The sequence below is a fragment of the Anomaloglossus baeobatrachus genome, chromosome 2 (assembly GCF_048569485.1).
Source record: "Anomaloglossus baeobatrachus isolate aAnoBae1 chromosome 2, aAnoBae1.hap1, whole genome shotgun sequence".
NCBI classification, from domain to species: domain Eukaryota; kingdom Metazoa; phylum Chordata; class Amphibia; order Anura; family Aromobatidae; genus Anomaloglossus; species Anomaloglossus baeobatrachus.
The window spans coordinates 29,183,921-29,208,340 of NC_134354.1; the positions used below are offsets into that span (position 1 = coordinate 29,183,921).

At 49.7% G+C, this 24,420-nt stretch overlaps 1 protein-coding gene across 1 annotated transcript in view; it reads left to right on the plus strand.

Moving 5' to 3' along the window:
• Positions 1-19,445, plus strand: part of PRDM15 (PR/SET domain 15) — a 178,289-nt gene extending 158,844 nt beyond the window's left edge. Inside the window, exon 25 of the mRNA XM_075333299.1 lies at positions 18,426-19,445. Within this exon, the coding sequence (XP_075189414.1) occupies positions 18,426-18,935 (510 nt within the window). The 3' untranslated portion in view covers positions 18,936-19,445. The remainder of the gene's footprint in view (positions 1-18,425) is intronic.
• Positions 19,446-24,420: the final 4,975 nt, after the last annotated feature.

The window sequence follows — 24,420 nt, forward strand, 5'->3', positions numbered from 1 at the left end:
TTGGCGAACGATTGGATGAGATTATTAAGGAATCCAAGGGAAAGGACTCCTTACCCCAGTCCAAACCGAAGAGACCTCAGCAACGGAAAATACAATCGAGGTTTTGGTCCTTTCGTCCCTCCGCCAAGCCCCAATCCTCTTCGTCCAGCAGGCCGGAGAAAGGCCAGAGGAACTCCTATGCGTGGCGGGCTAAGCCACGCCCCCAAAAACCCGCCGGAGGCAATGCTTCCAAGGCGGCCTCTTCATGACTCTCGGCATCCCCGAACCTCATCCTCGGTCGGTGGCAGGCTCTCCCGCTTTTGCGACGCCTGGTGGCCACATGTTCAAGACCGATGGGTGAGAGACATTCTGTCTCACGGTTACAGGATAGAGTTCAGCTCTCGTCCCCCGACTCGTTTCTTCAGAACCTCTCCGCCCCCCGCGCGGGCTGATGCACTTTTTCAGGCAGTGGACGCTCTGAAGACAGAAGGAGTTGTGATCCCTGTTCCCCCCCAGGAACATGGTCGCGGCTTTTACTCCAACTTGTTCGTGGTGCCAAAGAAGGACGGTTCGTTCCGTCCCGTTCTGGACCTCAAACTACTCAACAGACATGTGAGCATCAGACGGTTTCGGATGGAATCTCTCCGCTCGGTCATCGCATCGATGTCACAAGGAGACTTCCTAGCATCGATCGACATCAAGGATGCTTATCTCCATGTGCCGATCGCACCCGAACATCAACGCTTTTTGCGTTTCGCCATCGGGGACGAACACCTTCAGTTCGTGGCATTGCCTTTCGGCCTGGCGACAGCCCCACGGGTGTTCACCAAGGTCATGGCATCGGTTGTGGCGGTCCTACACTCTCAGGGCCACTCGGTGATTCCCTACTTAGACGATCTTCTGGTCAGGGCACCCTCTCAGATGGCGTGTCAAAACAGCCTTTCCGTCGCTCTGGCGACTCTCCAGCAGTTCGGGTGGATCATCAACTTCCCAAAGTCCAAGTTGACACCGACCCAATCACTGACTTACCTCGGGATGGAGTTTCATACTCAGTCAGCGGTAGTCATGCTACCGCTGGACAAACAGCTTTCTCTGCAGGCAGGGGTGCAATCTCTTCTTCGGGGTCAGTCACACCCCTTGAGGCGTCTCATGCACTTCCTGGGGAAGATGGTGGCAGCAATGGAGGCAGTGCCCTTCGCGCAGTTCCATCTACGGCCACTCCAATGGGACATTCTCCGCAAATGGGACAGGAGGTCGACTTCCCTCGACAGGAACGTCTCTTTCCCTTGCAACCAAGACGTCACTTCAGTGGTGGCTCCTTCCCAACTCTGTCGCAGGGAAAATCCTTCCTACCCCCAACCTGGGCTGTGGTCACCACGGACGCGAGCCTGTCAGGGTGGGGGGCGGTTTTTCTCCACCGCAGAGCTCAGGGAACCTGGACTCCGATAGAGTCTTCCCTTCAGATCAATATTCTGGAGATAAGGGCAGTGTATCTGGCCCTATTGGCTTTCCAGCAGTTGCTGGAGGGCAGGCAGATCCGTATCCAGTCGGACAACGCCACTGCCGTCGCATACATCAACCACCAAGGCGGCACTCGCAGTCGTCAAGCCTTCCAGGAAGTCCGACGGATTCTGCAGTGGGTGGAAGCCACAGCCTCCACCATCTCCGCAGTTCACATCGCGGGCGTAGAAAACTGGGAAGCAGATTTTCTCAGTCATCAGGGCATGGACGCGGGGGAATGGTCTCTTCACCCAGACGTGTTTCGAGAGATCTGTCGCCGCTGGGGAATGCCGGACGTCGATCTCATGGCGTCACGGCACAACAACAAAGTCCCGGCATTCATGGCCCGGTCTCAAGATCACAGAGCTCTGGCGGCGGACGCACTAGTTCAGGATTGGTCGCAGTTTCGACTGCCTTATGTATTTCCTCCTCTGGCGATGCTGCCCAGAGTGCTGCGCAAAATCAGGTCCGACTGTCGTCGCGCCATTCTCGTCGCCCCAGATTGGCCGAGGCGATCGTGGTACTCGGATCTGTGGCATCTCACGGTGGGTCCCAGACCGCCCAGACTTGCTGTCACAAGGGCCGTTTTTCCATCTGAATTCGGTGGCCCTCAACCTGACTGTGTGGCCATTGAGTCCTGGCTCCTAGCATCCTCAGGGTTATCTCAAGATGTCATTGCCACCATGAGACAGGCCAGGAAACCAACGTCCGCCAAGATCTATCACAGGTCTTGGAGGATCTTCTTATCCTGGTGCTCTGATAAGGGTTTTACTCCCTGGCCCTTTGCCTTACCCACTTTTCTTTCATTCCTCCAATCCGGAATGGACAAGGGTTTGTCTCTCGGCTCTCTCAAGGGACAAGTATCGGCGCTATCCGTATTTTTTCAAAAGCGTCTAGCCAGGCTTCCGCAGGTCCGCACGTTCCTGCAGGGAGTTTGCCACATAGTCCCACCTTATAAGCGTCCGCTGGAACCCTGGGACCTTAACAGGGTGCTAACGGCTCTTCAGAAACCACCTTTCGAGCCGCTGCGGGATGTCTCTTTATCACGTCTTTCGCAGAAGGTGGCATTTCTAGTGGCAGTTACATCGCTCCGTAGAGTGTCGGAGCTGGCAGCGCTGTCATGCAAAGCCCCCTTCCTGGTTTTTCACCAGGATAAGGTGGTTCTGCGTCCTGTTCCGGAATTTCTCCCTAAGGTGATATCTCCTTTTCATCTCAATCAGGATATCTCCTCACCTTCATTTTGCCCTAATCCAATTCACCAATGTGAAAAGGATTTGCACTCATTAGATCTGGTGAGAGCACTCCGGCTCTACGTGTCTCGCACGGCGCCCCTGCGCCGTTCAGATGCGCTCTTTGTCCTTGTCGCTGGCCAGCGTAAGGGTTCGCAGGCTTCCAAGTCAACCTTGGCTCGGTGGATCAAGGAACCAATTCTTGAAGCCTACCGTTCTTCTGGGCTTCCGCTTCCTTTGGGGCTGAAAGCCCATTCTACCAGAGCCGTGGGTGCGTCCTGGGCATTGCGGCACCGGGCTACGGCTCAGCAGGTGTGTCAGGCAGCTACGTGGTCTAGTCTGCACACTTTCACGAAACACTATCAGGTGCATACCTATGCTTCGGCAGACGCCAGTCTAGGTAGGCGAGTCCTTCAGGCGGCGGTTGCCCACCTGTAAGAGAAGGTCGTTTTCAGCTCTTTTTTATCGAGGTATTCTTTCTTCGGCGCTCCATTGGGAGACCCAGACGATTGGGTGTATAGCTACTGCCTCCGGAGGCCACACAAAGCATTACACTAAAAAGTGTAAGGCCCCTCCCCTTCTGGCTATACACCCCCAGTGGGATCACTGGCTCACCAGTTTTCTGCTTTGTGCGAAGGAGGTCAGACATCCACGCATAGCTCCACTGTTTAGTCAGCAGCAGCTGCTGACTATGTCGGATGGAAGAAAAGTGGGCCCATATGGGGTCCCCAGCATGCTCCCTTCTCACCCCACTTGCGGTTTGTAAGGTTGAGGTACCCATTGCGGGTACGGAGGCTGGAGCCCACATGCTGTTTTCCTTCCCCATCCCCCCTCAGGGCTCTGGGTGAAGTGGGATCTTACAGGTCTCCAGGCACTGAGACCGGGCTCCATCCACAGACCCAGAGAACCTGCTGGATATGGAGCTGAGTATCGTCAGGGACAGGCCCTGCTACATTAAGGTACTCTGTGTCCCCGGGCAAGCGCGCACACACACACCAGCATTGCTGGGAGTGTTAGTGCGCCGGGGGCAACAGCGCAGAGCGCTCGTGCTATTAGTCACTACAGCTTTGCTGAGTGACTTTATGTATTGGGAACTGCCGCGCCGGCCGTTGCTGGGTGTTTTTTACACTGTGGCGCGGCTGGGACTTGTGGTGCGCCGGGGACTTCCGCGCTGGCCGTGCACATGGACGGCCACGCTTATTACTCGAGTCCCCGGCTTTGCGGCCTAGTTTTCGTTTCGTTCCCGCCTCCAGCCCTGCCAGTCAGGGGAGAGGCGGGACGCTGTACAGACAGTCAGCGCCGAGGGCTGGAGTCTGCTTTGCATTCTCCAGCCCCCTTCACTGGACACAGTGGGACGCCAGTTTCCCGCTCTTGTCTGGGGCACGCCCACGGCCCGCCCCTCGTCACACGAGCTGGAGAAGGACGCCGGCAGCCATTCCTGCACGCCGTCCGAGCTGGGGAACGGAGACATGCTCTGGGCAACCAACACAGGGCTCTGGCGACCACACACCCGCGTTATAGGCGGGCGGTAAGCAGCACCTGAAGTGCTGACCCCACTAAATACGGAAGTGTCCATTTGTATTTTATGCTTGTATGCTATACACTGCACTGTAGGTCGCTATCTTTGGCTATATGCCCTTCTAGATGGCGAGATAACAGCAGCAAAAACGCAAGGGTGCTAAGGCACAGGTTTTCTAGGCTGCTTGTATTGCATGGCTGAAGTGTTCATTTGTACTTATGCTTGTATGCTATACATTGCACTGTACGGTCGCTACTCTTGGCTATATTCTCCTAGAGGGCTGGACAACTGCAGCAAAAAAGCATGGGTGCCAAGGCACAGGCTTTATAGGCTGCTTGTACTGCATGTGCTGAAGTGTTCATTTGTATATATGCTTGTATGCTATACATTGCACTGTGCGGTCGCTACTCTTGGCTATATTCTCCTAGAGGGCTGGACAACTGCAGCAAAAAAGCATGGGTGCCAAGGCACAGGCTTTATAGGCTGCTTGTACTGCATGTGCTGAAGTGTTCATTTGTATATATGCTTGTATGCTATACATTGCACTGTGCGGTCGCTACTCTGGGCTATATTCTCCTAGATGGCTGGACAATAGCAGCAAAAAAGCAAGGGTGCCAAGGCACAGGCTTTCTATGCTGCTTGTATTGCATGTGCTGAAGTGTTTATGCTTGTATGTTGTACATTGCATAGATGACTAGAATACAGCAGCAAAAAAGCAACACAGGCTTTCTATGCTGCTTTTCCTGCAGATACTGTTCCACCGGCAGGTTTCACTGACCCCCATTGTGGGCAATGCTCCCCTGTAGCACTTGGTCAGCCGGGGTCTCTACTAGAGGTGGCCAAAGGAACCACCTGTGAACCCTGTCCAGGGACAGGGACGGAGATTGTCATGGGATGGAGACTTTGCACTCCAGACAGGCCATGGGCAATCTTGATTAATGCTCCCTGGCCACCCTCATTTGGAACGTACTCAGTGCTCCGGGGGGGTCCCAGGCATTCCAGGGTGAAGGCTCTGACACGGACGGCAGTCCCAGACAGCCTAAGCTAGCTCGCTGGGTACGACACTCGGCTTCATCACTGGTCAAGGTCCCAGCAGGACGACTCTCTGTATGATGAGGCAGACGTAGCTGATCAGGGCTTTGGTCCTGACACCGCTCTCAATCCGGATACACCGGATGGTGACGCCATAGTGAATGATCTTATAGCGTCCATCAATGGAATGTTGCATATTTCTCCCTCAGCTCCCCCAGTGGAGGAGTCGGCTTCACAGCAGGAGAAATCCTTTTTCAGTACTCATGCGTAGATTGAGTACTTTTTCTGACCACGCTGACTTCAGAGACGCAGTTCAGAAACACCACGCTTACCAGATAAACGTTTTTCTCCAAACGTATTAAGGATGCACGTTATCCCTTTACCCTGATGTGGTGCAGCCCTGGACCCAGGGTCCAAGGGTGGATCCCCCAATCTCCAGGCTTGCGGCTAGATCCATAGTTGCAGTGGAGATGGGAATTCACTTAAAGATGCCATTGACAGACAGATAGACCTCTGGTTGAAATCTGTCTGTGAAGCTATCAGCGTGTCGGTTGCTCCGGCATTCGCAGCCGTATGGGCACCCTAACCTATTTCAGCTGGTCTTGCGCAGCTGGTCTTGAGCACATGTACATCTGTGCCGCAGGTGGTGTCCTTAACCTCGCAATGTCTGCATTGCGACTTACCCTAGTAATGCTGTCCTGGGGGGACAGTCGAGGTTGGTCCTTCCCAGGCTCGGGCAAGTCCCAATTGTACTCGTCTAAAAGGGCTCAAAAGGCTCAGAGGGGCTCAGATTCCGGCCGGGCTCATTCACGCCCAAGGAAGGCAGCAGGAGGAACCGCTACCAAGGCGATCTCCTCATGTATTTCAGCTCTCTCTCCCCGCATCCGCGGTTGGTGGCAGAATCTCCCGCTTCTGGGTACATTTAGCTGCCACAGGTCACAGACCGGTGGGTGAGAGACATTGTGTCTCACGTGTACAGGATAGAGCTCTGTTCTCGTCCTCCGGCTCGATTCTTCAGAACTCCCCCCCCCCCCCCCCCCCACCGAGCCGATGCTCTTCTGCAGGCAGAAGGAGTGGTAATCCCTGTTCCTCTTCAGGAACAAGACACGGTTTTTTTCCTCCAATCTTATTGGGGTGCCAAAAAAGGGTGGCTTTTTCCGTTCCGTTCTGGACCTAAAACTGCTCACCAAGCACGTGAAGGCCAGGCGGTTCCGGATGTAACCCTCCGCTCCGTCATTGCCTCAATGTCTCAAGGAGATTTCCTAGCATCAATAGACATCAGGATGCTTATCTCCTCGTGCCGATTGCTCCAGAGCACCAGCGTTTGCTACGTTTCGTTATTGAAGACGAGCATCTTCAGTGCGTAGCCCTGCCCTTCGGTCTGGCGACAGCCCTACGGGTTTTCACCAAGTTCAGGGCAGCAGTGGGAGCAGTCCTGCACTCTCAGGGTCACTCTGTGATCCTTACTGGACGATCCACTTGTCAAGGCACCCTCTCAAGAGGCATGCCGACACAGCCTGAACGTGGCGCTGGAGACTCTCCAGAGTTTCGGGTGGATCATCAACTTTTCAAGGTTACATCGGATGGAGTTTCACACTCCCTCAGCGATAGTGAAGCTTCCGCTGGACAAGCAGCGTTCACTACAGACGGGGGTGCAGTCTCTCCTTCAAGGCCAGTCGCACCCCTTAAGACGCCTCATGCAGAGGCAGTCACTTTCGCGCAGTTTCACTGCGTCCACTTCAATGGGACATGCTTTGCCAATGGGTTGGGGAGTCGACGTCCCTAGAAAGGAACGTTTCCCTTCTCAGACGGTCAAGGACTCTCTCCAGAGGAGTCCATCCTTCAGATCAATGTTCTGGAAATCTGGGCAGTGCATCTTGCCCTGCAAGCCTTCCAGCAGTGGCTGGAAGGAAAACAGGTCCGAATTCAGTCGGACAATTCCACAGCGGTGGCAGACATCGCCCACCAAGGCGGAACACGCATCGCCAAGCCTACCAGGCAATCCGGCGGATTCTGATGTGGGTGGGGGACAGAGCATCCACCATATCCGCAGTTCACATCCCGGGCGTAGAAAATTGGGAAGCAGACTTCCTCAGTCGCCTGGGCATGGACGCAGGGGAATGGCCTCTGCACCCAGTATGGTGTCAGGAAATCTGTAGCCGCTGGAGGATGCCGGACGTCGACCTAATGGCGTCTCGGCACAACAACAAGGTCCCGATTTTCATGGCGCGGTCTCACGAGCAAAGAGCTCTGGCGGCAGGCGCCCTAGTTCAGGATTGGTCGCAGTTCCAGCTACCCTATGTGTTTCCTACTCTGGCACTGTTGCCCAGAGTGCTACGCAAGCTCAGCTCCGCTTGCCGTCGCGCCATCCTCGTCGTCCCAGACTGACCGAGGAGGTCGTGGTCCCGGATCTGTGGCATCTCACGGTCGGCCAACCGTGGGCACTCTCAGACCGGCCAGACTTACTGTTCCAAGGGCCGTTCTTTCCACTGAATTCTACGGCCCTGATCCGGACTGTGTGGCCATCGAGTCCGAGATCCTAGCGTCTTCAGGATTATCTCAAGACGTCATTGCCACCATGAGACGGGCTAGGAAGCCGACGTCTGCCAAAATCTCCCACAAGACGTGGAAGTTATTCTTATCTTGGTGCTCTGCTTAGGGAGTGTCTCCCTGGCCATTTGCATTGTCTCCTTTTTCCCCCCCTTCCTGCATCTGGATTGGGAAAAGGGTTGTCGCTCGGCTCCCTTAAAGGACAAGTCGCAGCGCTGTCGGTATTCTTTCAGAAGCGCCTAGTACGACTTCCTCAGGTACGCACGTTCCTGCAGGGGGGTTATCACATTGTCCCTCCGTACAAGAGGCCGTCAGACCCATGGGATCTGCACAGGGTATTAATTGCTCTCTAGGAGCCGCCCTTCGAGCCTCTGAGGGTTGTTTTCACTTTCTCGACTTTCACAGAAAGTGGCCTTTCTGGTAGCGGTCACGTCTCTTCGGAGAGTGTCAGAACTAGCAGCGCGGTCATCCAGAGCTCCCTTCCTGGTGTTCACCAAGATAAGGTAGTGCTGCGTCCGATCCCAGAGTTTCTCCCTAAGGTGGTATCCCCTTTTTATCACAATCAGGATATCTCCTTACCTTCCTTTTATCCATTTCATCGATATGTAATGGCTTTGCATTGTTGGATCTGGTGTAGAGCACCCAGAATCTACATTCCCGCACGGCGCTCCTGCGCCGCTCGGATGCACTCTTTGTCCTTGTCACTGGTCAGCGCAAGGGATCGCAGGCTGCAACATCCACCCTGGCTCAATGGATCAAGGAACCAATCCTTGAAGCCTACCGTTCTACTGGGCTTCCGGTTTCATCAGGGCTGAAGGCCCATTCTACCAGAGCCGTGGGTGCGTCCTGGGCATTACGGCACCAGGCTACGGCTCAACAGGTGTGCCAGGCAGCTACCTGGTCGAGTCTGCACACTTTCACCAAACATTATCAGGTGCATACCTATGCTTCGGCGGACGCCAGCCTAGGTAGAAGAGTCCTGCAGGCGGCAGTTGCCTCCCCGTAGGGGAAGGCTGTCTTGCAGCTCTAACATGAGGTATTTCTTTACCCACCCAGGGACAGCTTTTGGACGTCCCAATCGTCTGGGTCTCCCAATGGAGCGCCGAAGAAGGGAATTTTGTTACTTACCGTAAATTCCTTTTCTTCTAGCTCCTATTGGGAGACCCAGCACCCGCCCTGTTGTCCTTCGGGATTTTTGGTTGTTTTCGGGTACACATGTTGTTCATGTTGAATGGTTTTCAGTTCTCCGATGTTACTTCGGAGTGAATTTGTTTAAACCAGTTATTGGCTTTCCTCCTTCTTGCTTTTGCACTAAAACTGGTGAGCCAGTGATCCCACTGGGGGTGTATAGCCAGAAGGGGAGGGGCCTTACACTTTTTAGTGTAATGCTTTGTGTGGCCTCCGGAGGCAGTAGCTATACACCCAATCGTCTGGGTCTCCCAATAGGAGCTAGAAGAAAAGGAATTTACGGTAAGTAACAAAATTCCCTTCTTTACCCACCCAGGGACTGCTTTTGGACGTCCCAATTGTCTGGGTCTCCCAATGGAGCGACAAAGAAGAAGGGAATTTTGTTTACTTACCGTAAATTCCTTTTCTTCTAGCTCCTATTGAGAGACCCAGCACCCGCCCCTGTTCCCTTCGGGCTGGTTGTTCTTTTGTGTACACATGTTGTTCATGTTGAATGGTTCTTTTGGTTCATGGTTTTCAGTTCTCCGAACATCCTTCGGATTGAATTTACCTTAGACCAATTTATAAGTTTCCTCCTTCCTGCTTTTGCACCAAAACTGAGGAGCCCGTGATGCACGGGAGGGTGTATAGGCAGAGGGGAGGGGTTACACTTTTTAAAGTGTAATACTTTGTGTGGCCTCCGGAGGCAGAAGCTATACACCCAATTGTCTGGGTCTCCCAATAGGAGCTAGAAGAAAAGGAATTTACGGTAAGTAAACAAAATTCCCTTCTTTCGATCTGAATTCTGTGGCCCTCAACCTGACTGCGTGGCCATTGAGTCCTGGCTCCTAGCGTCTTAAGGGTTATCTCAGGATGTCATTGCCACCATGAGACAAGCCAGGAAACCAACGTCCGCCAAGATCTATCACAGGACTTGGCAAATCTTCTTATCCTGGTGCTCTGATAACGGTTTTCCTCCATGGCCGTTTGCATTACCTACATTTCTTTCATTCCTACAATCTGGAATGGACAAGGGTTTGTCCCTCGGCTCTCTCAAGGGCCAAGTGTCGGCGCTCTCCGTGTTTTTTCAAACGCGTCTAGCCAGGCTTCCTCAGGTCCGCACGTTCCTGCAGGGGGTTTGCCACATGTTTCCACCTTACAAACGTCCGTTGGAACCTTGGGATCTTAACAGGGTCCTGACAGCTCTTCAAAAGCCGCCTTTTGAGCCGCTGCGGGATGTCTCTCTCTCCCGCCTTTCTCAGAAGGTGGCCTTCCTGGTGGCAGTCACATCACTTCGCAGAGTGTCTGAGTTGCAGCGCTATCATGCAAAGCTCCCTTCCTGGTTTTCCACCAGGATAAGGTGGTTCTGCGTCCTGTCCCGGAATTTCTCCCTAAGGTGGTATCCCCTTTTCATCTAAATCAGGATATCTCCTTGCCTTCCTTTTGCCCTAATCCAATTCACCAGTGTGAAAAGGATTTGCACTCTTTGGATCTAGTGAGAGCACTCCGGGTCTACGTGTCTCGCACGGCGCCCCTGCGCCGTTCAGACGCGCTCTTTGTCCTTGTCGCTGGCCAGCGTAAGGGATCTCAGGCCTCCAAGTCAACCTTGGCTCGGTGGATCAAGGAACCGATTCTCGAGGCCTACCGTACTTCTGGGCTTCCACTTCCTTCAGGGTTGAAAGCCCATTCTACCAGAGCCGTGGGTGCGTCCTGGGCATTGCGGCACCGGGCGACGGCTCAGCAGGTGTGTCAGGCAGCTACGTGGTCTAGTCTGCACACTTTCACGAAGCACTATCAAGTGCATACCTATGCTTCGGCAGACGCCAGTCTAGGTTGGCGAGTCCTCCAGGCGGCGGTTGCCCACCTGTAAGAGGGGGCCGTTTTCAGCTCTTGTTATTGAGGTATTGCTTTACCCACCCAGGGACTGCTCTTGGACGTCCGAATTGTCTGGGTCTCCCAATGGAGCGACAAAGAAAAAGGGAATTTCTTTGGCGCTCCATTGGGAGACCCAGACAATTGGGTGTATAGCTATGCCTCCGGAGGCCACACAAAGTATTACACTAAAAGTGTAAAGCCCCTCCCCTTCAGCCTATACACCCCCCGTGCTGCCACGGGCTCCTCAGTTTTTATGCTTTGTGCGAAGGAGGCAGACATCCACGCATAGCTCCACAGCTTAGTCAGCAGCAGCTGCTGACTATGTCGGATGGAAGAAAAGAGGGCCCATAACAGGGCCCCCAGCATGCTCCCTTCTCACCCCACTCTTGTCGGCGGTGTTGTTAAGGTTGAGGTATCCATTGCGGGTACGGAGGCTGGAGCCCACATGCTGTTTTCCTTCCCCATCCCCCTTAGGGCTCTGGGTGAAGTGGGATCCTATCGGTCTCCAGGCACATGAGACCGTGCTCCATCCACAGCTCCTGAGGACTCTGCTGGATAGGAGCCGAGTATCGTTCAGGGACATGGCCCTGCTACTTTGAGGTACTCTGTGTCCCCGTGGGGACCGCGCACAGCAACACTCCAGCATTGCTGGGTGTGCTAGTGCACCGGGGACCGCGGCGCTGACTGCGTTTGTGCCTTTACACACTGCAGCGTCGCTGAGTGTATTAGTGTATGGGGACTGCCGCGCTGACCGCCGCTGCCATTGTTATCACTGCGGCGCGGCTGGGACTGTTAGTGCGCCGGGGACTTCCGCGCCGACCGCGCTTATACGGCGGCCGCGATTATAACTTTAGTCCCCGGCTTTTGCGGCCTAGTCTCATTCTTTTCCCGCCCCCAGGCCTGCCAGTCAGGGGAAGGGCGGGACGCTGTAAAGGACGTCAGCAACTGAGGCTGGCGCATGCTTTGCATACTCCACCCCCCTCACTGTGCACAGTGGGGCACCAGATTCCCGCACTTTCTAGGGCACGCCCACGGCCCCCTCCTCTCCTCAGGACGCCGGCAGCCATTCCTGTCAGTTCTGCTAACGCTGGAGAAGGGAGACAAGCTCAGGGAGACCCAGGCAGGAATTCTGGTGACCACACAACCGCATTGCGCGGGCGGTAAGCAGCACCTAGGTGCTGGCCCCACTGGTGCAGAAGTGTACTTATAGATTATTTGATTATAGGCTATACTTTACACTGTATGGTGCACGGTTGTTTTTGGCTATATACCCTCCTGTATTGCTCAGAGGGGACAACAGCATGTCGTCCACAAATAGCAAGGGTGCCAAAGCACAGACTTACTATGCTGCCTGTGCAGCATGTACGGCTATACTGCCGGCAGGTTCCACTGACCCTCATTGTGTGCAATGCTCGGCCCCTGTGGCACTTACTCAGCCGGAGCCTCTGCTAAGGGTGGCCCAGGGAGAACCACCTGTTAACACTGTCCAGGTGACAGGGACGGAGTTTGCAGTTTTTACTGAAAGACTTTCTGAGACTATGGCTAAGATATTAGAAGCCTTGCAGTCCAGGCCGGCATCTCAAGCCATGGGCACTGTGGAATCATTGCCCCCTGGTTCCCCTCAGTTGGAACAACAATGTTCTCCCGGGGTGTCTCATAGATCCCAGGGTGAGGTCTCTGACATGGAACGCAGTCCCAGACCGACTAAGCGAGCTCGCTATGAAATCCCCTCGACATCATCACATTGTTCAGGGTCTCAGCGAGAGGACTCTCTGTATGATGAAGCGGAGCTAGCTGATCAGGATTCTGATCCTGAAGCCGCTCTCAACCTTGATACTCCTGATGGGGACGCCATAGTGAATGATCTTATTGCGTCCATCAATCAAATGTTGGATATTTCTCCCTCAGCTCCTCCAGTGGAGGAGTCAGCTTCTCAGCAGGAGAAATTCCGTTTCAGGTTTCCTAAGCGTACAATGAGTATGTTTCTGGACCACTCTGACTTCAGAGAGGCAGTCCAGAAACACCGAGCTTGTCCAGATAAGCGTTTTTCCAAGCGCCTTAAGGATACACGTTACCCCTTCCCCCCCTGACGTGGTCAAGGGCTGGACTCCGTGTCCCAAGGTGGATCCTCCAATCTCCAGACTGGCGGCTAGATCCATAGTTGCAGTGGAAGATGGAGCTTCACTCAAGGATGCCACTGACAGACAGATGGAGCTCTGGTTGAAATCCATCTATGAAGCGATCGGCGCGTCTTTTGCTCCAGCATTCGCAGCCGTATGGGCACTCCAAGCTATCTCAGCTGGTCAGGCGCAAATTGACGCACTCACACGTACGTCTGCGCCGCAGGTGGCGTCCATAACCTCTCAAACGTCGGCATTTGCGTCCTACGCTATTAATGCTGTCCTGGACTCTGCGAGCCGTACGGCGGTTGCAGCCAACAATTCGGTGGCAATACGCAGGGCCTTGTGGCTACGGGAATGGAAGGCAGATTCGGCTTCCAAAAAGTGCTTAACTGGATTGCCATTTTCTGGCGACCGCTTGTTTGGTGAGAGATTGGATGAAATCATCAAACAATCCAAGGGAAAGGAAACATCCTTACCCCAGGCCAAACCAAAAACACCCCAACAGAGGAGGGGACAGTCGAGGTTTCGGTCCTTTCGGGGGGCGGGCAGGTCCCAATTCTCCTCGTCCAAAAGGCCTCAGAAGGATCAGAGGAACTCCGACGCATGGCGGTCCAAATCACGCCCTAAAAAGACCGCCGGAGGTGCCGCTACCAAGGCGGCTTCCTCATGACTTACGGCCTCCTCACACCGCATCCTCGGTCGGTGGCAGGCTCTCCCGCTTTTGCGACACCTGGCTGCCACAAGTAAAAGACCGTTGGGTGAGAGACATTTTGTCTCACGGTTACAGGATAGAGTTCAGCTCTCGTCCTCCGACTCGATTCTTCAGAACATCTCCGCCTCCCGAGCGAGCCGAGGCTCTTCTGCAGGCGGTGGGCATTCTGAAGGCAGGAGTGGTGGTCCCGGTTCCTCTTCAGCAACAGGGTCACGGTTTCTACTCCAACCTGTTTGTGGTTCCAAAGAAGGACGGGTCTTTCCGTCCTGTTTTGGATCTAAAACTGCTCAACAAACACGTAATGACCAGGCGGTTCCGGATGGAATCCCTCCGCTCCGTCATCGCCTCAATGTCCCAAGGAGATTTCCTAGCATCGATCGATATCAAAGATGCTTATCTCCACGTACCGATTGCTCCAGAGCATCAGCGCTTCCTGCGCTTCGCCATAGGAGACGAACACCTTCAGTTCGCGGCACTGCCGTTCGGCCTGGCGACAGCCCCAAGGGTTTTCACCAAGGTCATGGCTACAGTAGTTGCGGTCCTCCACTCTCAGGGTCACTCGGTGATACCTTACTTAGACGATCTGCTGGTCAAGGCACCCTCTCAAGAGGCATGCCAACACAGCCTCAACGTTACTCTGGAGACTCTCCAGAGTTTCGGGTGGATCATCAATTTTCCAAAGTCAAATCTGACACCGGTCCAATCTCTGACATATCTTGGCATGGAGTTTCATACTCTTCCAGCGATAGTGAAGCTTCCGCTGGACAAACAGCGTTCACTACAGACAGGGGTGCAATCTCTCCTTCAAGGTCGGTCACACCCCTTGAGGCGCCTCATGCACTTCCTGGGGAAGATGATGGCAGCAATGGAGGCAGTTCCTTTCGCGCAGTTTCACCTGCGTCCTCTTCAATGGGACATCCTACGCAAATGGGACAGGATGCCGACGTCCCTAGACAGGAACGTCTCCCTCTCTCAGGCAACCAAAGCTTCCCTTCGGTGGTGGCTTCTTCCCACCTCATTATCGAAGGGGAAATCCTTCCTACCCCCATCCTGGGCGGTGGTCACGACGGACGCGAGTCTGTCAGGGTGGGGAGCAGTTTTTCTCCACCACAGGGCTCAGGGTACGTGGACTCAGCAAGAGTCCTCACTTCAGATCAATGTTCTGGAGATCAGGGCAGTGTATCTTGCCCTAAAAGCGTTCCAGCAGTGGCTGGAAGGCAAGCAGATCCGAATTCAGTCGGACAACTCCACAGCGGTGGCTTACATCAACCACCAAGGTGGAACACGCAGTCGGCAAGCCTTCCAAGAAGTCCGGCGGATTTTGATGTGGGTGGAAGCCACAGCATCCACCATATCCGCAGTTCACATCCCGGGCGTAGAAAACTGGGAAGCAGACTTTCTCAGTCGCCAGGGCATGGACGCAGGGGAATGGTCCCTTCACCCGGACGTGTTTCAGGAGATCTGTTGCCGCTGGGGGATGCCGGACGTCGACCTAATGGCGTCACGGCACAACAACAAGGTCCCAACATTCATGGCTCGATCTCAAGATCACAGAGCTCTGGCGGCAGACGCCTTAGTTCAGGATTGGTCGCAGTTTCAGCTTCCTTATGTGTTTCCCCCTCTGGCACTGTTGCCCAGAGTGTTACGCAAGATCAGGGCCGACTGCCGCCGCGCCATCCTCGTCGCTCCAGACTGGCCGAGGAGGTCGTGGTACCCGGATCTGTGGCATCTCACGGTCGGCCAACCGTGGGCACTGCCAGACCGACCAGACTTGCTGTCTCAAGGGCCGTTTTTCCATCTGAATTCTGCGGCCCTCAACCTGACTGTGTGGCCATTGAGTCCTGGATCTTAGCGTCTTCAGGATTATCTCAAGAGGTCATTGCCACCATGAGACAGGCTAGGAAACCAACGTCCGCCAAGATCTACCACAGGACGTGGAAAATATTCCTGTCGTGGTGCTCTGCTCAGGGTTTCTCTCCCTGGCCATTTGCCTTGCCCACTTTTCTGTCCTTTCTTCAATCCGGATTGGAAAAGGGTTTGTCGCTAGGCTCCCTTAAGGGACAAGTCTCTGCGCTCTCTGTGTTTTTCAGAAGCGCCTGGCCAGACTCCCACAGGTACGCACGTTCCTGCAAGGGGTTTGTCACATCGTCCCTCCTTACAAGCGTCCGTTAGAACCCTGGGATCTGAACAGGGTGCTGATGGTTCTTCAGAAACCACCGTTCGAGCCAATGAGGGATATTTCGCTCGCACGCCTTTCGCAGAAAGTGGTTTTTCTAGTAGCAGTCACTTCACTTCGGAGAGTGTCTGAGCTAGCAGCGTAGTCATGCAAAGCTCCTTTCCTGGTGTTTCACCAGGGCAAGGTGGTTCTGCGTCCGGTTCCGGAATTCCTCCCTAAGGTGGTATCCCCCTTTCATCTCAATCAGGATATCTCCTTACCTTCTTTTTGCCCTCATCCAGTTCACCAGTGTGAAAAGGATTTGCACTTGTTAGATCTGGTGAGAGCACTCAGAGTCTACATTTCTCGTACGGCGCCCCTGCGCCGCTCGGATGCACTCTTTGTCCTTGTCGCTGGCCAGCGTAAAGGGACACAAGCTTCCAAATCAACCCTGGCTCGGTGGATCAAGGAACCAATTCTCGAAGCTTATCGTTCCTCGGGGCTTCCGGTTCCCTCAGGGCTGAAGGCCCATTCTACCAGGGCCGTGGAAGCGTCCTGGGCCTTGCGACACCAGGCTACGGCTCAGCAGGTGTGTCAGGCAGCTACCTGGTCGAGCCTGCACACTTTCACGAAACACTATCAGGTGCATACCTATGCTTCGGCAGATGCCAGCCTAGGTAGGCAAGTCCTTCAGGCGGCGGTTGCCCACCTGTAGGACGGAGCCGTTACGGCTCTATTATGAGGTATTATTTACCCACCCAGGGACTGCTTTTGGACGTCCCAATTGTCTGGGTCTCCCAATGGAGCGCCAAAGAAGGGAATTTTGTTTACTTACCGTAAATTCCTTTTCTTCTAGCTCCAATTGGGAGACCCAGCACCCGCCCCTGTTTTTGTGTACACATGTTGTTCACGTTGAATGGTTTCAGTTCTCAGATATTCCTTCGGATTGAATTTACTTTAAACCAGTTTATAATTTTTTCCTCCTTCTTGCTTTTGCACCAAAACTGAGGAGCCCGTGGCAGCACGGGGGGTGTATAGGCTGAAGGGGAGGGGCTTTACACTTTTAGTGTAATACTTTGTGTGGCCTCCGGAGGCATAGCTATACACCCAATTGTCTGGGTCTCCCAATTGGAGCTAGAAGAAAAGGAATTTACGGTAAGTAAACAAAATTCCCTTTGTTTACTTACCGTAAATTCCTTTTCTTCTAGCTCCTATTGGGAGACCCAGCACCCGCCCCTGTGCCCTTCGGGCTGGTTGTTCTTTTGTGTACACATGTTGTTGATGTTGATTTGTTCTTTGGGTTCATGGTCTTCAGTTCTCCGAACATCCTTCGGATTGAATTTACCCTAGACCAATTTATAAGTTTTCTCCTTCCTGCTTTTGCACCAAAACTGAGGAGCCCGTGATCCACGTGAGGGTGTATAGGCAGAGGGGAGGGGTTACACTTTTTTAAAAGTGTAATACTTTGTGTGGCCTCCAGAGGCACAAGTTATACACCCAATTGTCTGGGTCTCCCAATAGGAGCTAGAAGAAAAGGAATTTACGGTAAGTAAACAAAATTCCCTTTTTTTTTTCAGCCTCAGGATGTTCTGCTTCACCTCAATTGAGAGTTCCTTAGACCGCATGTTGTCTGGTCACAGCAACAGCTTCCAAATGCAAAACCACACACCTGTAATCAACCCCAGACCTTTTAACTACTTCATTGATTACAGGTTAACGAGGGAGACGCCTTCAGAGTTAATTGCAGCCCTTAGAGTCCCTTGTCCAATTACTTTTGGTCCCTTTAAAAAGAGGAGGCTATGCATTACAGAGCTATGATTCCTAAACCCTTTCTCCGATTTGGATGTGAAAACTCTCATATTGCAGCTGGGAGTGTGCACTTTCAGCCCATATTATATATAGAATTGTATTTCTGAACATGTTTTTGTAAACCGCTAAAATAACAAAACTTGTGTCACTGTCCAATGTATATATGTATATATGTATGTGTGTGTATATGTATATATGTATGTATGTATGTATATATATATATATATATATATATATATATATATATATATATATATATATATAATTATATAAACCGTATTTTTCGCTTTATAAGACGCACTTTTGTTCCACCAAATTTTGGGGGAAAGTAGGGGGTGCGTCTTATAAGCTGAATATCCGAATATATAAGATTTCTCTCACCTTATTGGGGGACACTGGACCATGGGCTCCTGTGTCCCCCACCATTAAAGAATCCGAGAAAGATTTTACGGTGAGTACCAAAAATCTTCTTTTTGCAGAATAAAGGGCAGGAGGTTAGAGGGCTTCAATAATGAAACCTCCTAAGTAGTTAAACCTTTTGACACCTGTTTGTGTTTTTCTGGCTGATTCTGTCCGGCAGAATTGTGAATTCAGCTCTGGAGGTGACTAGAATATGCATTGAGGGTAAAGCCATTATAATGAACCCCTGATTCTGATTGTAGCATGCTGTATTCTGTTTTTTTTTTTTTTTTTGTGTGCTATAGTATTTATTTTGTGTTATTATTCGTTGTTGTTGTTTTTATTTATTTATTTTTTTTATATTTTTGTATTGCAGGTTGTGGTGACGATCAGTGACGGAAATGTCCCGGCCCCGTCGTGCTCAGTGGGTTTAACCAACATAACGGTTACCCCCATCACCACCACGGCAGGGGCTCAGTTTGCCAGCCTGCAGCCAGTGGCAGTGGGTCACCTGACAGCTCCTGACCGCCAGCTCCAGCTGGACAGCTCCATCCTGACGGTGACCTTCGACGCGGTGAGCGGCAGCGCCGTACTTCACAACAGGCCGGCGGAGCTGGCGATAACAGCGGCGCCGGAGACCGCCGGCTCTCACCCTGTCGCCCACTTCATCAACCTCACCACGTTCGTCAATTCCATAGCCCCATTAGGAGGGCAGATCGCCACCGAGGGACCTCTGACCTGGAGGGCGGTCCCTGTGGGGGAAACTCCGCCTCTAGTAGAAGAAGAACCGCCCCCGGAGGCGACAGATCAGGAGCCTCACACGTCTCCCAATCGGGTTGGACAGACTGGAGAAGTGGACTCACAAGAACAGATGTACAGCTACTGAACCGAATTAGTCACTGACTAAACTATGAACTGGAAGAACACTTACTGCTAAAAAAATATTTTTTTTGAAGAGTCAAAACCACAGAATAATTCACAGTATTGCTTACTGATGGACATTTCCTACATTTTTTTTTTTTCTTTCTCCTCAATCCTTAAAAGGATTGTTCACATTTTCAGTACTATTTTTTTTTTTTTTATTATTTTTTTTGTCTATTAAATGCAATTTCCTGAATATGAATTATTAATTCTATTCGGAAGCTATTATGGCCGCCGGACCGTCACCCTGGTTTTCGTTTTTTTTTTATTTACTTTTTATACTTTTATTTTAAGGTGTAGCTGCTCTTTAGGGAGGATCATGGAAGTAATGATTATCGGGCAGCTTTATTTTTTTTTTTTCTTTCTCACCATGTAAAATATTATTTATTCTAGACCATGTGCGTCAGATCATTTATTAATATACCTGAAAAGTGTGAAATTTTTAATAAATGATGAATTATGCTACAGAGGGTGAGGACGACTAAAGAGTATTATTATTATTATTATTATTATTATTATTATTATTATTATTATTATTGTTCCTCCTACACATGCATACTCATTTTCTGTGAGCGTGCAGATGCTTGAGAGCGGGTATAGAGTATTATTATTTTATTTTATAATTCTTATTCTCCTTCCTACATCCTTCCTTCCTTCCTCCTTCCTTCCTCCTTCCTTTTCTTTTTCTTTTTCTTTTTCTTTTTCTTTTTCTTTTTCTTTTTCTTTTTCTTTTCCTTTTCCTTTTCCTTTTCCTTTTCCTTTTCCTTTTCCTTTTCCCTTTCCCTTTCCCTTTTCCCTTTTCCTTTTCCCTTTCCCTTTCCCTTTCCCTTTCCCTTTTCCCTTTCCCTTTCCCTTTCCCTTTCCCTTTCCCTTTCCCTTTCCCTTTCCCTTTCCCTTTCCCTTTCCCTTTCCCTTTTCCTTTTCCTTTTCCTTTTCCTTTTCCTTTTCCTTTTCCTTTTTCCTTTCTCTCTCTGTCTAACATCTCCACCCTCACAGGAAATGAGTGTGCATGTGTAGGAGGAATAATATATTTATTATGATTATTATTACACATGCACACTCCTTTCTTGTGATTGTGCAGGTACTTGAGCAAAATTAAACAGTATTATATTTACAACCCCTGGCTCTGAGGATGTTCATTCAGTTTTTTTACTTTGGTTTAAAAAAAAAAAGCAGATCACAGACGGCACCAAAGTCATTTCAAATGGCAACTTTCTGGCTTTAAGAAACACAAAAAAAAAAAAATCATGAAAACACAATGTGCAGCCAGTAACTGTTACTTTTCAAGACCAAACAGAGGGAAAAATTATGGAATCACTCAATTATGAGGAAAAAATGATGGAATCATGAAAAACAAACAAAAGAACCCTCCAATACATCACTAGTATGTTGTTGCACCACCTCTGGCTTTTATAACAGCTTGCAGTGTCTGAGGCATGGACTTAATGAGTGAACACACAGTCCTCTTCATCAATCTGGCTCCAACTTTCTCTGATTGCTGTTGCCAGATCAGCTTTGCAGGTTGGAGCCTTGTCATGGAACATTTTCTTCAACTTCCACCAAAGATTTTCAACTGGATTGATATCCGGACTATTTGCAGGCCATGACATTGACCTTATGTGTCTTCTTTCAAGGAATGTTTTCACAGTTTTTGCTCTATGGCAGGATGCATTATCATCTTGATAAATGATTTCATCATCCCCAAACATCCTTTCAATTGATGGGATAAGAAAAGTGTCCAAAATTTCAATGTAAACTTGGTCATTTATTGAAGATGTTATGACAGGCATCTCCCCAGTGCCTTTACCTGACATGCAGCCCCATATCATCAATGACTGTGAAAATGTACATGTTCTCTTCAGGCAGTCATCTTTTTATTGTTTAGCTTTTTGTATGTTAATCCCATTTCCTTTAGGCGGTTTCTTACAGTTCAGTCACAGACATTGACTCCAGTTTTTTCCCATTTTGTTCCTCATTTGTTTTGTTGTACATTTCCTGTTTTGGAGACATATATTGCTTTAAGTTTCCTGTCTTGACGCTTTGATGTCTTCCTTGGTCTACCCGTATGTTTGCCTTTAACAACCTTCCCATGTTTGTATTTGGTCCAGATTTTAGACACAGCTGACTGTGAACAACCAACATCTTTTTTGCAACATTGCGTGATGATTTACCCTCTTTTAAGAGTTTGATAATCCTCTCCTTTGTTTCAATTGACATCTCTCGTGTTGGAGCCATGATTCATGTCAGTCCACTTGGTGCAATAGCTCTCCAAGGTGTGATCACTCCTTTTTAGATGCAGACTAACAAGCAGATCTTATTTGATGCAGGTGTTAGTTTTGGGAATGAAAATTTACAGGGTGATTCCATAATTTTTTCCCCCTGTTTTGGTCTTGAAAAGTAACCGTTACTGGCTAGCACATTATGTCTTCATGATTTATTTATTTTTTTTAAGTGTTTCTTAAAGCCAGATAATTGCCGTTTGAATTGACTTTAGTTTGTGCCGTCTGTGATCTGCTTTTTTTTTTTTTTTTTTTTAACAAAAGTAAACAACTGAATGAACATCCTCAGAGCCAGGTGAGTCCATAATTTTTGCCAGGGGTTGTATTTTATTTATTTATTTATTATTATTATTATTATTATTATTATTTTATTATTATTATTCCTCCTCCTACACATGCACACTCATTTCCTGTGACCGTTCAGGTACTTGAGAGGGTAAAGAGTATAATATTTAATTTTTATTTTTTTTTATTATTATTATTATTTATTATTATTATTATTATTATTATTATTATTATTATTATTATTATTATTATTATTTATTATTACACCTCCTACACATGCACACTCATTTCCTGTGAGCATGCAGCTGAGCCAGGTGAGTCCATAACTTTTGCCAGAGGTTGTATTTTATTTTATTTATTTAATAATTATTATTATTATTACTACACCTCCTACACATGCACACTCCTTTTCTGTGAGCGTGCATATGTTTGCAATGCAGCAAGGGGAGTAAGCCAATGTCAAACTGCATTGGCAGCGATTTATCAAGCCTAAGAAACAAAAAAACAGACATGATTCTTTTCTGCCCCCAACGTCCTCTCTGCGTCACTCCTGTCCGCAGGCGAAATCTTGGATTAAGGTGGTTGTGAAAATTTAAAAAAATATGAAGAAAACACAAAAAAGCAAAACCTGCCTTAACCCGATATGAATGGTATCGAGCTGTAATATCAGACAAAGCCTATGGACAGGAGTATTGTGATTTATAGATAAGAGACCTGTTTTTTTATTTGGTTTTGTTTCTTTTATTTTATCCCATTTCATAGTTTCATAGTTTTTAAGGTTGAAGGGAGACTCTAAGTCCATCTAGTTCAACCCGTAGCCTAACATGTTGATCCAGAGGAAGGCAAAAAAAAACCCAATGTGGCAAACAAGCTCCAATGGGGAAAAAATTTCCTTCCTGACTCCACATCCAGCAATCAGACTAGTTCCCTGGATCAATACCTTGTCATAAAATCTAATATACATAACTGGTAATATTAAATTTTTCAAGAAAGGCGTCCAGGCTCTGCTTAAATGTTAGTAGTGAATCCCTCATTACAACATCATACGGCAGAGAGCTCCATAGTCTCACTGCTCGTACAGTAAAGAATCCTCGTCTGTGGTTATGATTAAACCTTCTTTCCTCAAGACGTAGCGGATGCCCCCGTGTTCCAGTCGCAGGCCTAGGTGTAAAAAGATCTTTGGAAAGGTCTCTGTACTGTCCCCTCATATATTTATACATTGTGATTAGATCCCCCCCTAAGCCTTTGTTTTTCCAGACTAAATAACCATAAGTTTAATAACCTGTCTTGGTATTGCAGCCCCCCCCCATTCCTCTAATAATCTAGGTCGCTCTTCTATCTATCTGTAAGATTATGCTATTTATAACCTTCTATACTTTTGCTATCAAGAAAAGCATCCATTCCTCTCTTACATTCATTCAGGGAGTTGGCCATCACCACTTCCTCAGGAAGAGAGTTCCAGAGCCTCACTGCTCTTACCATGAAGAACCCTCTTCTATGCTGATGTAGGAATTTTCTTTCCTCCAATCGTAGAGAATGCCCCCTTGTTCTTGTCATAGTCCTTGGTACAAACAGATCATGGGAGAGATCTCTATATGGCCCTCTGATATATTTGTACATATTTATTAGGTCTCCCCTAAGTCTTCTTTTCTAGAGTAAATAGACCTAATTTTGATAACCTTTCCGTGTATTGTAATGCACCCACTCCATTTATTATTTTAGTAGCCCGCCTCTGAACCCTTTCAAGTTCAGTAATGTCTTTCTTGAGCACCGGCGCCCAAAATTGCACACAATCCTCCAAGTGTGGTCTGACGAGTGATTTGTACAGAGGGAGAATGATGTTTTCATCTCGTGCCCCCAGACCTCTTCTAATGCATCCCATCACCCTATTTGCTTTGGTGGCTGCTGCCTGACACTGGGCACATTGCTTTTTTTTAAATAATTTAAAACAAAAAACATGGTGTCCCCCTCAAATTGTATCACCAGCCAAGGTAATGCTGACAGCTGTGGTCTGATATTCTCAGGCTGGGGAGGCCCATGGTTATTGTGCCCTCCCTAGCCTAAAAATGCCAGGCTGCAGCCACCCTAGAAGTGGCACATCCATTATATTTGCCAATTTTGGCACTTTACCTCTGCTGTTCCTGGTACAGTAGCAAATGGGTTAATAAATGAGGTTGATGTCGGCTGTGGATTTTCAGCTGACATCAAGGCCTGGTATTAATAATGGGTGGGCGTCTATCAGACATCCCCATTACTAATCCAGTAGTTGGCCATATAAAATTTATCGACTAGAGCCCTCGTTCATCAATTTATTACAAATTTTAACAAAACAATTTTTGACGTAATCCATAGCGAGGTCCCACTATGTTCCTCAAAAGTGAACCTGAAAGATATAGAACGAGAAAATGTTTAAAGACAAGAGACCGCCTCATTCACCAGTTTATTTCCCTGACAAATCCCTAATCTGGATAAGATGGTCCCACAATGATCCCATACTCGCTGTCAATAAAGAACAGAATGTTACCCATTGGCTGGGAGAGCAGTGACTACAACCTCACACACACTGCTGTGAGAAGCACTGCAATGACCTGAGATAACCTCATGAGGTCAGCCGAGGTCACCGCAGGGGCTCACACAGCAGTGTGTGAGCAGCCGCTGGCGTGACGAGCAGTGATGTCACGAGGTTAGCCCAGTTTAATGAACTCATCATGTCACCATTCGTCACTGAGTTCAAAGACCGTTGTCATCCCGAGTGTCATGAGAGCCTGTGACGTCACCGCCGTGGGCTCTCGCGATACTTTGGGTGACTATGGACTCTGCATTGAACTCCGTGACAAACGGTGACATCATGAGTTCAGCGGCTTTCATTGTCTCAGCCATGACGTT